General features: G+C 40.8%; 1 protein-coding gene across 1 annotated transcript in view; it reads left to right on the plus strand.

Annotated features, from left to right (window-relative positions):
• The first annotated feature begins 2,953 nt into the window (after nucleotides 1–2,953).
• The window catches only part of DMC1 (DNA meiotic recombinase 1), a 36,215-nt gene continuing 25,766 nt past the window's right edge, over nucleotides 2,954–13,402 (plus strand). Inside the window, exons 1-5 of the mRNA XM_027540787.1 lie at nucleotides 2,954–3,100; nucleotides 5,196–5,279; nucleotides 5,919–5,963; nucleotides 6,991–7,137; nucleotides 8,898–8,980. Of these exons, the coding sequence (XP_027396588.1) occupies nucleotides 5,229–5,279; nucleotides 5,919–5,963; nucleotides 6,991–7,137; nucleotides 8,898–8,980 (326 nt within the window). The 5' untranslated portion in view covers nucleotides 2,954–3,100; nucleotides 5,196–5,228. The remainder of the gene's footprint in view (nucleotides 3,101–5,195; nucleotides 5,280–5,918; nucleotides 5,964–6,990; nucleotides 7,138–8,897; nucleotides 8,981–13,402) is intronic.

Here is a 13,402-nt window from a genome sequence, read left to right on the forward strand (position 1 = left end):
TTAGTTCTTTACTGAAACATTTTTCAAATTTGAGCTCTTGAAACCAAGAATACACACATCTAGAGGCACCAGTTTGGAGAAACTTAACCGTACATGGTGGAATTATATAACTTTATTTGATTATAAGGTGGTTGTCCACAGAGGGGCAGTACAGTGTAATGGTTTAAAATTCAGGTTGCCCTGTAATTCCACTCTCTGTTCTATTTCTTAGAGTATCATAAAATGACACAAATTTTTAAAATTTTATGGAGAGCTCCCAGACTTGCTAAACTTATTTGAGAAACTGGAAAAGCTAATTGACACAATTACTGTTTGGTTACTAATTGACACAAAGCCTTGGTTTGCCATGCTTTGTATCTAGGATAGGAAAGTAGCATTCTGCCATGAAGGATTTAGTAATTCTTATAAGTTTTTTATGGCTTCTAAGTTTTATGTCAGACTTAAAAAGACTTTTCTTACTCTGAGATAGTAACATTTTTTCTCATGCTTTCTTCTAGCACTTTTATTTTTCAGACTTAATTTCTTGATCCATTTGGAATTTATTTTAGTATAAGGTGTGAAATATGGTTCCAATTTTATTTTTCTTCCAGATGACTACCTAGTTTGTTCCAACACCATTCACTGAATTCATTTCCTCACAAATTTGAAATACCACCTTCATTATATTCAGAATTTTTGTAAGATATTAAAGACTAGTCTTTTTTTGTTTGTTTGTTTTTTGTCCTGATTTGAGTGAAAAGATTTTCAAGTGTACTTTTTAACCACCCCAGGGTTTTGGATTTTTTAAAAATAATTTTTTAGTTGTAAAAAGCCATCAATATCCTATTCAAACAAGATTTTTATACTCACTTCACCAATTTGTCATTACCAAGTTCATTTTAGTTTAAGTGTACTGCACACAACCTTCAAATATTATGAACATTTCTCTCTCCCAGCTGTCACTACACCAAACTACATATGTTATATTTCCCTAAACGATCTTGCTGTGCTCTTTGCAGCTCTTCTGTACAGTTGATGTCTCCATCTAACAAGCTGCTCAAAAGTTACTATAATTATTTTAGGTGAGGCCCAAGGTGAAAGCCCATTATGACCATCCAGTTCATCTAAAAAATGGGCATTAGTTTCCATTTAACCTGAACAGGTTGTTTCTGGAAAATAACAGATTTTGAAGAAATATGGCAGTCATTTGTTGGCACTTTAAACAGACCACCTGGGTCGGGGCAGGGGTGCGGGGGGGTAGTCCTACAAAATGCCAACTGCTATTGTGGAATTTTTTTGCTATTTATTCCAGCAAAGAATGATTCAGACACTGAAGAAAAAGGGTCACCCTGTACTAGGTCTTGAACCCAAAGAACTATTTGTACAGATACTCATCCAAGACACACCACAGCCTCTACCTCAACAGATGCTCTTTGAAATGTTTCATGACTCCTCAACAGTCAGTCTCCATTTAAGGGGAGGAGTATGATGCTGCCAGAGACAGCTCTGCTGGCATGAAGGCTGGCCTAAAATTTCTATTTAAAAGCTGGACCAAAATATGTTTGGCTTCTGTTGGCTACTTAAAATTTCAAGTTAAGAGGAAGAAATATTACTCTCCATCCTGAATGGGCCTTGGGTGTCTCACTCACAGACTAGAGTGGTAAATAGTAAGAGAGTCACAGAGAAAGAGAAATTAGGAACACTGACTGAGGTATTAGGTACAGATTATGAAGCCAGATATGAAAAACTTGGAGTGAAAAGAAAAGCCTTGAGTAGGGAGAACCACACACCCCTGCCCCCGCCATATTCGACCTCCTAACCCGAGTATCCTGATTAAGATAAGTATTCTGCACGTCACCTGTCACCACGTCAGTCACCTCTGCTTAGCACCCTTCCCCTGCCTCATGGTCTTCCACCTCCTGACCCCTTTCCAGTGGCCTCTCTTCATCTCAGAACACGGCCACACCTAAGGGCCTTCTCTCTCACTGCAGCTTGTTTTCACCTCAGCGCCCACCTCAGTTCAGTTCAGTTCAGTTAAGTCGCTCAGTCGTGTCCGACTCTTTGCCACCCCATGAATCGCAGCACGCCAGGCCTCCCTGTCCATCACCAACTCCCGGAGTTCACCCAAACCCATGTCCATTGAGTTGGTGATGCCATCCAGCCATCTCATCCTCTGTCGTCCCCTTCTCCTCCTGCCCCTAATTCCTCCCAGCATCAGAGTCTTTTCCAGTGAGTCAACTCTTCGCATGAGGTGGCCAAAGTATTGGAGTTTAAGCTTTAGCATCAGTTCTTCCAATGAACACCCAGGACTGATCTCCTTTAGAATGGACTGGTTGGATCTCCTTGCAGTCCAAGGGACTCTCAACACCACAGTTCAAAAGCATCAATTCTTCGGCACTCAGCTTTCTTCACAGTCTCTCACATCCATACATGACCACCGGAAAAACCATAGCCTCGACTAGACGGACCTTTGTTGGCAAAGTAATGTCTCTGCTTTTGAATATGCTATCTAGATTGGTCATAACTTTCCTTCCAAGGAGTAAGCGTCTTTTAATTTCATGGCTGCAATCACCATCTGCAGTGACTCTGGAGCCCCCCAAAATAAAGTCTGACACTGTTTTCTCATCTATTTCCCATGAATACCCCCTAATTTCGATGCATCGCCTCAGCGCCAACTTTCAGAGTTCGTTCCTGACCTCAACATCTCCCTCCGCTCTAGAGACGCCCCAGCCTCCGCTCCACCAAAGCGCCTCTCCTCTGCGCACTCTCTGCACCTCAGTGTCGCTCCCTCACCGCAGCGAGACACCCACACAGGTTCTTTCGCGGCTCCTGGAGGATTTCCCGCAAGACCCTCCCACGGCCCCGCCCCTCCGTTCTTCTCCAAGTCTAGGGCCCCGCCTCTCAATCTTCGCCCCGCCCTTGGTGGGGCCGCCCCACACCGTCCTGGCCCCGCCCACTCCAGGCGCGAGCCCAGACTAGCAGTTTGGCGCCAAACCTATTGGTCTGCGACGTGTTGGACGCGTGTCTCAGCGTTCTGGTTCCGAATCAGAATCCCTGAGGACTAGAAAGCCCCGGCCGGGGGCGGGATTCGAATACCTTGAGAACCCGAGGGAGACTGTGGGTACGAGTGGTGTTTATGGCAACAGGGGAAGGCGGGTGAAGAATGTGAGGGGAAGTGGGGGCTTCCTTTCTGAGGCCTTGCTCGACGGTCGTTGCTGGGCCCTAGGCTGGTGGCTTTGTGCTTTTCGACTCCCATCCCAACCCTGTCGAGTGCTCTTGAGGGATTTCCAGAATCCTTATTTTAAACCAAGTCGGACCTAAGTCTTGAAGAGGCCTCCTCGGGCCCCTTACGAGGGAGTCCGGTGTCAGGAAAATGGCCGGTGGGCGGGGAGGCGGGGAGGGTGACCTGGACCGCGCTCGCCACGGTAAGGGACCGCTTCTGGCGCCTTAAACCAAGGTGTTTGGGAGCCCTACTTTAGATCCAACTGTTCATTCCATCAACTGCTATTTGAGAAAGATGGAGAACAATCATTAAGAAAGAAAGAACAGTCACTTAGAGATTTTGGGGTTATCATGTATATGATTAGCTATCTTGAGTGAGGGACCGCATTCCAGAAGATTCTGTTTACATTGTCTCCTCGTTTGCCTCGAATACTTTCTTGTACTAGGTGATAACGACCCTACTTCTGCCTCCGAAGTTTGTTCCCCACTGAGCTGGGCCCCAACTTAGTTTGGTGTTCAATGAGGAGATGAAATAGAGCAAAACTGATTATTTGGACCACATTTTCTAACGAACACATTCATGCTTTGTAGATTCCTGACTTAGAACAAAGGCTTTATCTGCTTATTGGCCCTAATATTTTATCATTAAAAGATTATTGTTGTTTAGTTGCTAAGTCATGTCGGACTCTTTTGTGTCCCTATGGACTATCCACCATAATTTTAAACCTTAAAATCATGAAGCTAGTTAATATTATAAAATGAAATACATCTAATGTTTTATGAAACAAAAAAAAATATGTTACAAGAGAGCTCCTCGTCATTCCAAAGCAGAAGGGAGTCCTTGTACATGAGAAAAATAATATCTTTTTATTGAGAATAGATTTAAGTTCTAGGTGCCAGGGAGGATGCAAGGAAGACTTAAGGTCGAAGTTCTTAAGACTGTTAACAAATATGAAAGTTTAATATCAACATTTAATTCTAAGATTCTTCTTAAATAACCTTCCAAGACAACAAAAAAGATATTGTTAGTCATGATTAACTGTGCTATAGGAAATCAAAAGATGATACTGTATCAAAAGATACAGTGTGGCCATTTTTGAGGAAATAAATGAAACTAGTCCCTTCACCCACTGGAGAATGAAATGGCAACCCACTCCAGTCTTCTTGCCTGGAGAATCCCAGGGACGGGGAAGCCTGGTGGGCTGCCGTCTATGGGGTCGCACAGAGTCGGACACGACTGAAGCGACTTAGCAGTAGCAGCAGCAGCAGTCCCCTCACCCACACATACCACACCAGAAAAAAGAAATAATGCCACAGGCTTAGGAGAAATAAGATAGGCCAGCCTAGTTATGGAGAAGGCAGTGGCACCCCACTCTGGTACTCTTGCCTGGAAAATCCCATGGACGGAAGAGCCTGGTAGGCTGCAGTCCATGGGGTCCCTATGAGTTGGACACGACTGAGCAACTTCACTTTCCCTTTTCAGTTTCATGCATTGGAGAAGGAAATGGCAACCCACTCCAGTGTTCTTGCCTGGAGAATCCCAGGGATGGGGAGCCTGGCGGGCTGCCGTCTATGCGGTTGCACAGAGTCGGACACGACTGAAGCGACTTAGCAGCAGCAGCAGCAGCCTAGTTATTCCAAACTATTTTTTCTTGAAAAAAAAAAGGACTTTTTAAATTTAATTTTATTTATGTATGGCTGCTCTGGGTCTTCCTATTTGCTGTTCTTCTCCAGTTGTGGCCAGCAGGGGCTTTTCTAGTTGCTGTGGGCAAGCTTCTTATTTCAGTGGTTTCTTTTGTGTGAAGCCGGGCCCTGGGCGCACGGGCTTCAGTATTGTGGTGCTTGGGCTCAGTAGTTGTGGCTCATGGGGCTCTAATATTTGTCTAATTATCTTTCTGGTCCTTGATGACTGAAATGAAATAAAAAATTCCTCGGGTAAAGGATTTTGTACTATATGATCTGTGACAACTTACTAATATTTCTTGTTTTTCCAGAATTGATTATTTTTCTGCTGTTCACCCTTCAATATGAAGGAGGATCAAGTTGTGCTGGAAGAACCGGGATTCCAAGATGAAGATGTATGCCTAGAATGTTGAAAGATACATAGATATTCATTCATTCTACAAAAATGGAGTTCCTTCTCTGTTAACTACTTTTAGAAACTTAACTACTATTTTTATTTATTAGAAATAAAACAGTTCTGGAGAGAGGCACTATTACAAATATGTAACAACTTGTTTGGCAAGGGGAGCTAAGATTAGCTACTTAGCAGCTGGCATGAAAGTATTTTAATAATTTAACAATTGGTATGGCCATATTGGTACCAAATAGCAGAGGAAGGAGTTCAAGGTCTGGTGGAGAAGACTGAGAAAACATATTTAAAAATAGCTTGTGTTGTTCCACTCTTTTGGATTAAGGTCTTAAAGAGTTTGGAGAGACTGTTGGAACTCCCCGGGGGGTCAGTGGTTGGGACCTGTGCTTCCACTGCAGGGGGCTGAGTGCCATATTGGGCTTCCTAGTGCTTTCAGTGTTGGCGCTGCTTTTAAGTGTGCATCAATACATTTGAAAAAGTATTATTGATCCTACCTCAATTTGTCTAGAGAAGCGGAATTTGAGGCGTTTTGAAGTGACTCATAATGCTGAATTAAGTCTTTAAAATATGTGAAACAGTTGGATATGAAGAATTAACACTTTTTTTTCTGTTCCATCTCCTTTAGGAATCTTTGTTTCAAGACATTGACCTGTTACAAAAACATGGAATTGTAAGTATTTTTTCAATACTCTGTGAAATTGTCCCTTTGAGAGTTTCTCAGCCTTGACTGTATTGGCATTTGGGACCAGGCAATTCTTTCTTGTTGAGGTGGCTGTCCTGTGCATTGTAGGGTGTTTAGTAGCATCCCTGATTCCTAACCACTTACTCTATGCCAGCAGCAACCCTCTGGTTGTGACAACCAAAAATTTATCCAGACATTTTTAGGTGTCCCCAGGGGGCAAAATTGCCCACAGTTGAGAACCACTGGTCCAACGGGAGGCATTCAGAGCTATCTACTGAAAATTTACTTTCTGTGTCATGTGATTAGAGTAAATACAGTTCAGTTCAGTCGCTCAGTCATGTCTGACTCTTTGCGACCCCATGAACCGCAGCATGTCAGGCCTCCCTGTCCATCACCAACTCCCAGGGTTCACTCAAACTCACGTCCATCGAGTCGGTGATGACAGAAATCCAGACTTTAAGTAACAAGCTAGATGAATTTCAGTAGCAATCAGTTGACAGTAAAACTTCTCTGACACTACCCTTTGAAGCCCTCACATTTACTCTTTTTCAGTTGAATTTAGAAAGTTGGAGCAAGAGAAAATGCTGGTTTTTTGGTTATGTAGTTATTTGCATTCTCCAAGGGTAAAGAAAAAAATCTTAAAAGATTTTTAAAGAACATACTGGTAATGAAGTTCTGTAGAAAGAAGGAGCTGAACTGAGGGGGTGAATGTGTGATAAATTTGTTAGCTTTTCTACCAACAGACTCTTCTTTTGAATTCCTTGTTACATTGCCATGGTCTCACTAACATTCTTGGGAAATCAGGGCACAGCCAGAACATTTGGCAGCATGCTGGGTATGTTCTACTCAGATATTTCCAGAACATTTGGCTACATGGTGGGTGGGTTCCACCTGGCTGCTTGTGTAAAATTGGCATCATAATGGAAGTAGATGGACATGAAAGCACATGACATAGTAGGGGAGCCTTTCAGGCTGGCATTTTCTCAGTCTGCTGCACCCATTCTTTTACTTACAGAATGTGGCTGACATTAAGAAACTGAAGTCAGTAGGCATCTGTACCATCAAAGGGATACAGATGACAACAAGAAGAGCCCTGTGCAATGTCAAAGGACTCTCAGAAGCGAAAGTGGACAAGATTAAAGAGGCAGCCAACAAGCTTATTGTAAGCAAAATCCATTCTTTGTTATTTTAGCTTAAATGGGCCCTGGGAATCTCTGTAGCCTTTTTCATTATGTACACTAGAAACTATTGTGATAACTGTGAGTTCCTGTGCATCACCACTATACATTATATGCCCCATGTTAACTTTTCATCATGTAAGTTTCAAAGCAATAATTTCTGAAAAAAAATGAGACAGAGGTTAAGAGACCAGGAAAACTATGAAGGCAATCATTTTTTACAAAACCTTTTATTTTTGTCTCCTTTTCTATCACTTTTCCCTTTTCTGTGCCTCTGCCTTTCCTTCTTTTCTTCTTTTTTTGTCCAGGATGTGCTGCTTGCAAGATCTTAGTTCCATGACCTGGGATCAAATCCAGGCTCCCAGCAGTGAGAGTACCAAATCCCAACCACTGGACTACCAGGGGCTCCCTCCTTTTCATATTTTTTTTACCTTCCTCCTCCTTATTTTTTTGCATTATCTCCTCAAACATTGTATATATGGCTGTTGTGAAGCACTCAGCACCAAAGAAATTGCTCTCTCCTGGTATAGGCATTTGATAAGAGAACATTGCATTTGAAAAAGACCAACAGTGGCTGGGTCTCCATTTGTGCAGTTAAGATAGATATGACCAAGAATGTGCTCATTGAGGCACCTGAGCATAAAGCTAAGTGAAACCTGTACTTTGTACCTGGGCCCATAGACCATAAGAGACCTATGCCGCTGATGGCTCCAAGCAGAAGCACATGCCTTTGACCCAAGTTTTTGTGTAGCACTTTTGGGGGCCGCTGGAGGCAGCACCTCTGGGAATAAGAATGTGCAGAAAGGCCAAAGCCTCTCTTTGCAGAAGAGCAGGCTTCTCCTTTTCTACATGTGTATAAGAGAGTCTCATTCTCACCAAGTCCTAGAAATTCTCTTCACCAACAGTTACCTCTTTCCTTCCAGTTGCAAGTGTCAGTGTGGTCCTGAACTTGGAGAGGACACAACTGAACTGGTCTGAACACAACTCAGTTGCTGTATGTTCTGAGTACTCTTGGGCTGTATACCCACAAGGCAGTTCCGTAACTGCCAGGGTATCTAAGGAAGCCCTAGTGCAGTACCCAGGGTTTGGGATTTAAACTGCTCCTTTATAGCTCAAGGCATTAGTCTTCTTTCCTTTGGAAAGTAATTCTATTACCAAAGAGAAGAATCTTTCTCCTTCTCGTGTACCCACTAATGCACCAACAGTCTAATCCTCTCTTAACTGAAACTGTTTTTCCTTAGAGAAAGAGATTGAGATATAGAGGGAGAGACAGAGACAGAGAAAGTTAATTTCATAGTACAGTGGTATGTATCAGAACTATCTGGAGTGGCTAATAAAGAACACAGAGGGCCAGCATCATTGAATGAAATCAACTGAATCACTTAGTAAAGTACGAGTCTGCTTTATGCCATAAATGTATCTCATTTAACTTTTACAGCTTCCCTATGAAAGAGACGCTATTATTATCCCATTTGACCCAAAAGAGGAAGCCTAAGTACAGCATGATTAAGTAGTTTACCACACATTGCACAACTAATAAGTGTTAGAGATGTAGTTTGAACCTTGGTAAGGTGACTCTAGAGCCTGTGTTCTTAACCATGATCTTGTGCTGCCTTCAAAGACAAATGAACTGTAGCTTATAGCAAATGATGACCGAGAATCAAGTATATAGTTGTTGGCAGCATTTGAAATTAAGATATTCATCTAATATCTTTTTTGAACCTTTCCTTTTGTCTTTCTGTAGGAACCAGGATTCTTGACTGCATTTGAGTATAGTGAGAAGAGGAAGATGGTTTTCCATATCACCACTGGGAGCCAGGAATTTGAGTATGTATTTATATTTTTTATAACCACTAAGCACAGTCTTTGGAATACTACATTTCTTTTCCTCTGTCCGAGTTGTTATTTTGACTATAAACAATAGAAATAGCTTCTTACTTTGCAGAATTTTTTTTTCCCCTCAAATGGCAACTGAAGCAAGTAAATTTTAGACTGCTTGTAAAAATGGGATTACCTTTTTTACAAGAAATTCAGACCCAAAGTATAAGTAGTTTCTGAATCAGTCTGTATTAATAAGCCATTAAAGAAATCAGTTTAACTTTTCATTTCCTTTTTATTCTCCATTGATCAAGGAAATTCCATTTCACTTTTGGTTTTCCTTAAAGATCAGTTGTTAGGGACTCCTCTGGTGGTCCAGTGGCTAAGACTGCGAACTCCCAATGCAGGGGAGCCAGGGGCTCAGGTTCCACCCCTCCTCAGGGAATTAGATCCCATATACCGCAACCAATTAAAAGAACCTGCACGCTGCATTGAGGGTCAGTTGAGACCCGACACAACCAAAGAAATATTTTTTAAAATTCAGTTGTTAGAGTGAATATTTTAGAGGAAATAATCCAATGTTGTTTTTGCTTTTCAGCATCAGCAGTTTTAACTCCTCCCCACCTTTTTTTTTTTACCATCTTATGATTCCTAAGACATAGTCACCATCTTCGCAATGCAAGTTGACTACGGTGTGTGTGTGTTTTTTTTCCCTGCCTTAGTAGGCAGAATTACTATTTCATAAGTTAGAGAAGTTTCCAAGAGCAATTTGAACAAAGCAGTATTTCCTCAAAGTATTCCTCAAAACCTTGACCTCACAAAAACTCCAAGAAAAAAAAAGAGTTTCATAGTCAAATATGCCTCCCCATTTGAATGTCTGCTAGGCAACTCAGACGTCACAGGTCCCAAATCAGATTTCTAGTATTTGCCCCAGATTTGCTCCTCCTAAAATCTCCCTCAGCTCAGATCTCTTTCCTAATCGTCAGGTCTGGAACCTTAGTGTCATCCTTGGTGCCTTTTTTACCCCCTCACGTGCTAACTCTAATCTATTAACAAATCCTGTCTGCTCTGTCTTCAAATATATTTAGAATAAACCAACCAGTTTCTTCAACAAATAAATTATAAAGAATAGAAAAGAGGTGGACTCAGGGAGAAGACCTAGAGAGTAAAAGGCATTTAAAAGACATGTCACTTAATCTCAATACGTAGATCTTATTTTGGAGCCTAATGCAAACACACTACAGGAAGTAAGACATATGAGGCTGAAAACTGAACACTTACTAGATGTTGATATTAAGGAATTACTAATTTTTTAGATGTGATATGGTAATGCAGTTATATTAAAAATAAGAGTCTTCATCTTGTAGAGATACCTACTGAAATATTTAGGATGAATTGATATGTTGCCTAATATCTGCTTAAAGTAATATGAAAAGGGAGGTAAGTGGTTGGCAGTTTATATGGAAAAAATTTTGGCCATGAGTTCATGGTTGATAACTGTTGAGGCTGAGGGATAGGTACATGATAGTTCATTATTATAATGTTTTTTGTCTACTTTTGTTTATGTTTGAAATTTTTCATAATACAAAGTTTATATGTATATTTTTCCTATTTGTATCTATATGTGTACAGAGAGGGAGAAAAAAATGTAAATTTAATTACTTCTCACAACCTTCTCCTTTGTTACCTCACTGGCCTAAACCATCTATTAATATCTGTTCTGGATTATTGATAATAATTTCTAACTAGCTTCCTTCCTTTAGACCTTGCCCCTACCATTTATTCTTCACATAGAAGGCAGGATAAATTTTTTTATATAATTTTATTTATTTATTTTTGGCTGTGCTGGGTCTTCATTGCTAGGCGGACTTTTCTCTAGTTGCTGGGAGCAGGGGCTACTCTTCATTGCAGTGCACAGGCTTCTCATTATGGTGGTCTTTCTTGTTGCAGAGCACAGGCTCTAGGGCTCATGGGCCTCAGAAGTGGTGGCACGTGGGCTCAGTAGTTGCGCTTCCAGGGATCTAGAGCGTAGGCTCAACAGTGGTGGCACCAGGGCTTAGTTGCTCTGCGGTATGTGGGATCTTCCTGGACCACAGATTGAACTCGTCCATGTCTCCTGCATTGGCAGGAGGATTCTTTACCACTGAGCCATCAGGGAAGCCCCTGAATAATGTTTTTAAAACATAGATCAGATCATAATACTCTTCTGTCCAAAACACCCTCATGACTCCCCAGGCTCACTCAGAGCAAAAGCCAAAAATCCTCCCTAATCTCAAATCTAAGCTCTTATTTGTCTTCTGGTTTACTGTGTACCAACTGGGCTAATTTTTTTGCTATTCCTAGAAAATAGCAGACACACTCCAACCTCAGGGCATTTGCACTTTGCATTCCCTCTGCCTGGAACTCTCTTTCCTCATTATGTACCTGGCTTGCTGTCAGATTTTTCAGGTCTTTGCTAACTCACATGGGCCTTCTGTGATCATTTTCTTTGAAAATTTATTTGAAAACTTCCTACCTTCATCCTCTGCATCTTTTATCCCCTTTCCAGATCTAATTTTTATTCATACCATTTAATAACATCTGACATACCACATATTTTACTTACTTATGTTTATTGTCTGTTTTCTCATTAGAATTTAAGCTCCACAAAGTGATGGATCTGTCTCTTTCGTTCACTGCTTTACTCCAGTTAGACCCAGCTGAGCACTGAGCACATACACACATCACTCCAAGTGCATAAAGCACTCTCTGGCACAAACTAGATGTTCAGTAAATATTTGTGGAATAACTAATTGACTGAATAAGCAAATAGTAAAATATGTTGGGGAAGTGCAATAAACTGTATTTCTCGGAGATTTATACATTTTATTAAAGGGTCTGAATTCCTACAGTGAAGTAAAACACCTGTTTAACCTAGCATTGCCTCAAATTTTTAAAATCACAGAACCTTTTGTTCAAATAACAGCTAAGGAAGAGTCTTTGGGAAATCTTGCTCCAAGACTAATTGGTCAGGTACCTTCCTGGTGGTCCAGGGTTAAGAATACAACTTCCAAAGCAGGGGACATGGGTTTGATCCCTGATTGGGGAACCAAGATCCCACATGCGGCCTGCACACTGTGAGAAGAGCCCACGTGCCACAGCTAAGACCCAACACAACCAAAATGAATAAATATTTTTTTAAAAAGACAAATTGGTCCAAGTCAGGTTGATCAAAATAATTTGATTCAAATGATGACTTGATATTCTCCAGTTGTTCTACCACATCATGGTTTAAGAATCATCTGGCTGGACTTCCTTGGTGGCCCAGTGGTTAAGAAACCTGCCTACCAGTGCAGGGGACATATGTTTGATCCCTGGACCAGGAAGATCCTGTATGACACGGGTCAGCTAAGTCCATGCACCACAACTGCTGAGTCTGCATGCTCTAGAGCCAAAGCTTTGCAACAAGAAAGCCACTGCAATGAGAAGCCGGAGCACCAAAAGTACTAGAGAGTAGCCCCACTCACTGCAACTAGAGAAAGCCCACGTGCAGCAACAAAGACCCAGCGCAGCCAGAACAAACAAATAAATAAATACAAATTTTAAAATTTGGCTTAGAGAAATTATTACTCTATATATTACTTATATATTATTAAGTAATATACATTATTATTTATGTATTATCAGGGCTTCCTTTGTGGCTCAGTGGTAAAGACTGCCTGCTGCAATGCAGGAGACCTGGATTCGATCCCTGGGTCAGGAAGATCCCCTGGAGGAGGGCATTCTCTAGTACTCTTGCCTAGGGAATCCCATGGACAGAGGAGCCTGGCACGCTGCAGTCCATAGGGTCGCACAAAGTCAGACACAGCTAAAGCGACTAAGCAGCGGCAGCAGTATATATTATTACTTAATATATTTTTTCTTAAGCTGCAAGCCCATTTATAAATTTGACAAATTTTAAGGAACTTTTCTAATATGGTTAACCAAATTTCCTTGAATATTTTAACTTATATTTATAAATTTATTGTATTTCTCCTCAGAACTTTGCTTGTATAATTACTAAAATCTTTTCAATTACTTGAATGTCTTATAAATTTAATGTATTGCAGGCAGATTCTTTATGATCTGAGCCACCAAGGAAGCCCCTATAAATTTAATAAATTAAACATAAGTATAGTGAGTCTTAGACACTCTTAAATGTTCAAATACTGTGTATAAAGTTAGCTATCAACTTAGAAGCTGCAGCTTTATATCATTTAATCAATTACAGGCTAATGTGTTATGTTATAAAAATGTCAAATTCTCAAACTATGAGAGTTTTCAAGTACCAAATATGCACAGTTTATTCCCAAATTTAATATGAAAATAGTAATCTATGAGCTTGATTTTTGTCTCTATTTTAAAATCTTTCAAGATTTAAAAGCACCATTTCTATTCCTAATACTAAATTTT

The sequence above is a fragment of the Bos indicus x Bos taurus genome, chromosome 5 (assembly GCF_003369695.1).
Source record: "Bos indicus x Bos taurus breed Angus x Brahman F1 hybrid chromosome 5, Bos_hybrid_MaternalHap_v2.0, whole genome shotgun sequence".
Lineage (NCBI taxonomy): Eukaryota > Metazoa > Chordata > Mammalia > Artiodactyla > Bovidae > Bos > Bos indicus x Bos taurus.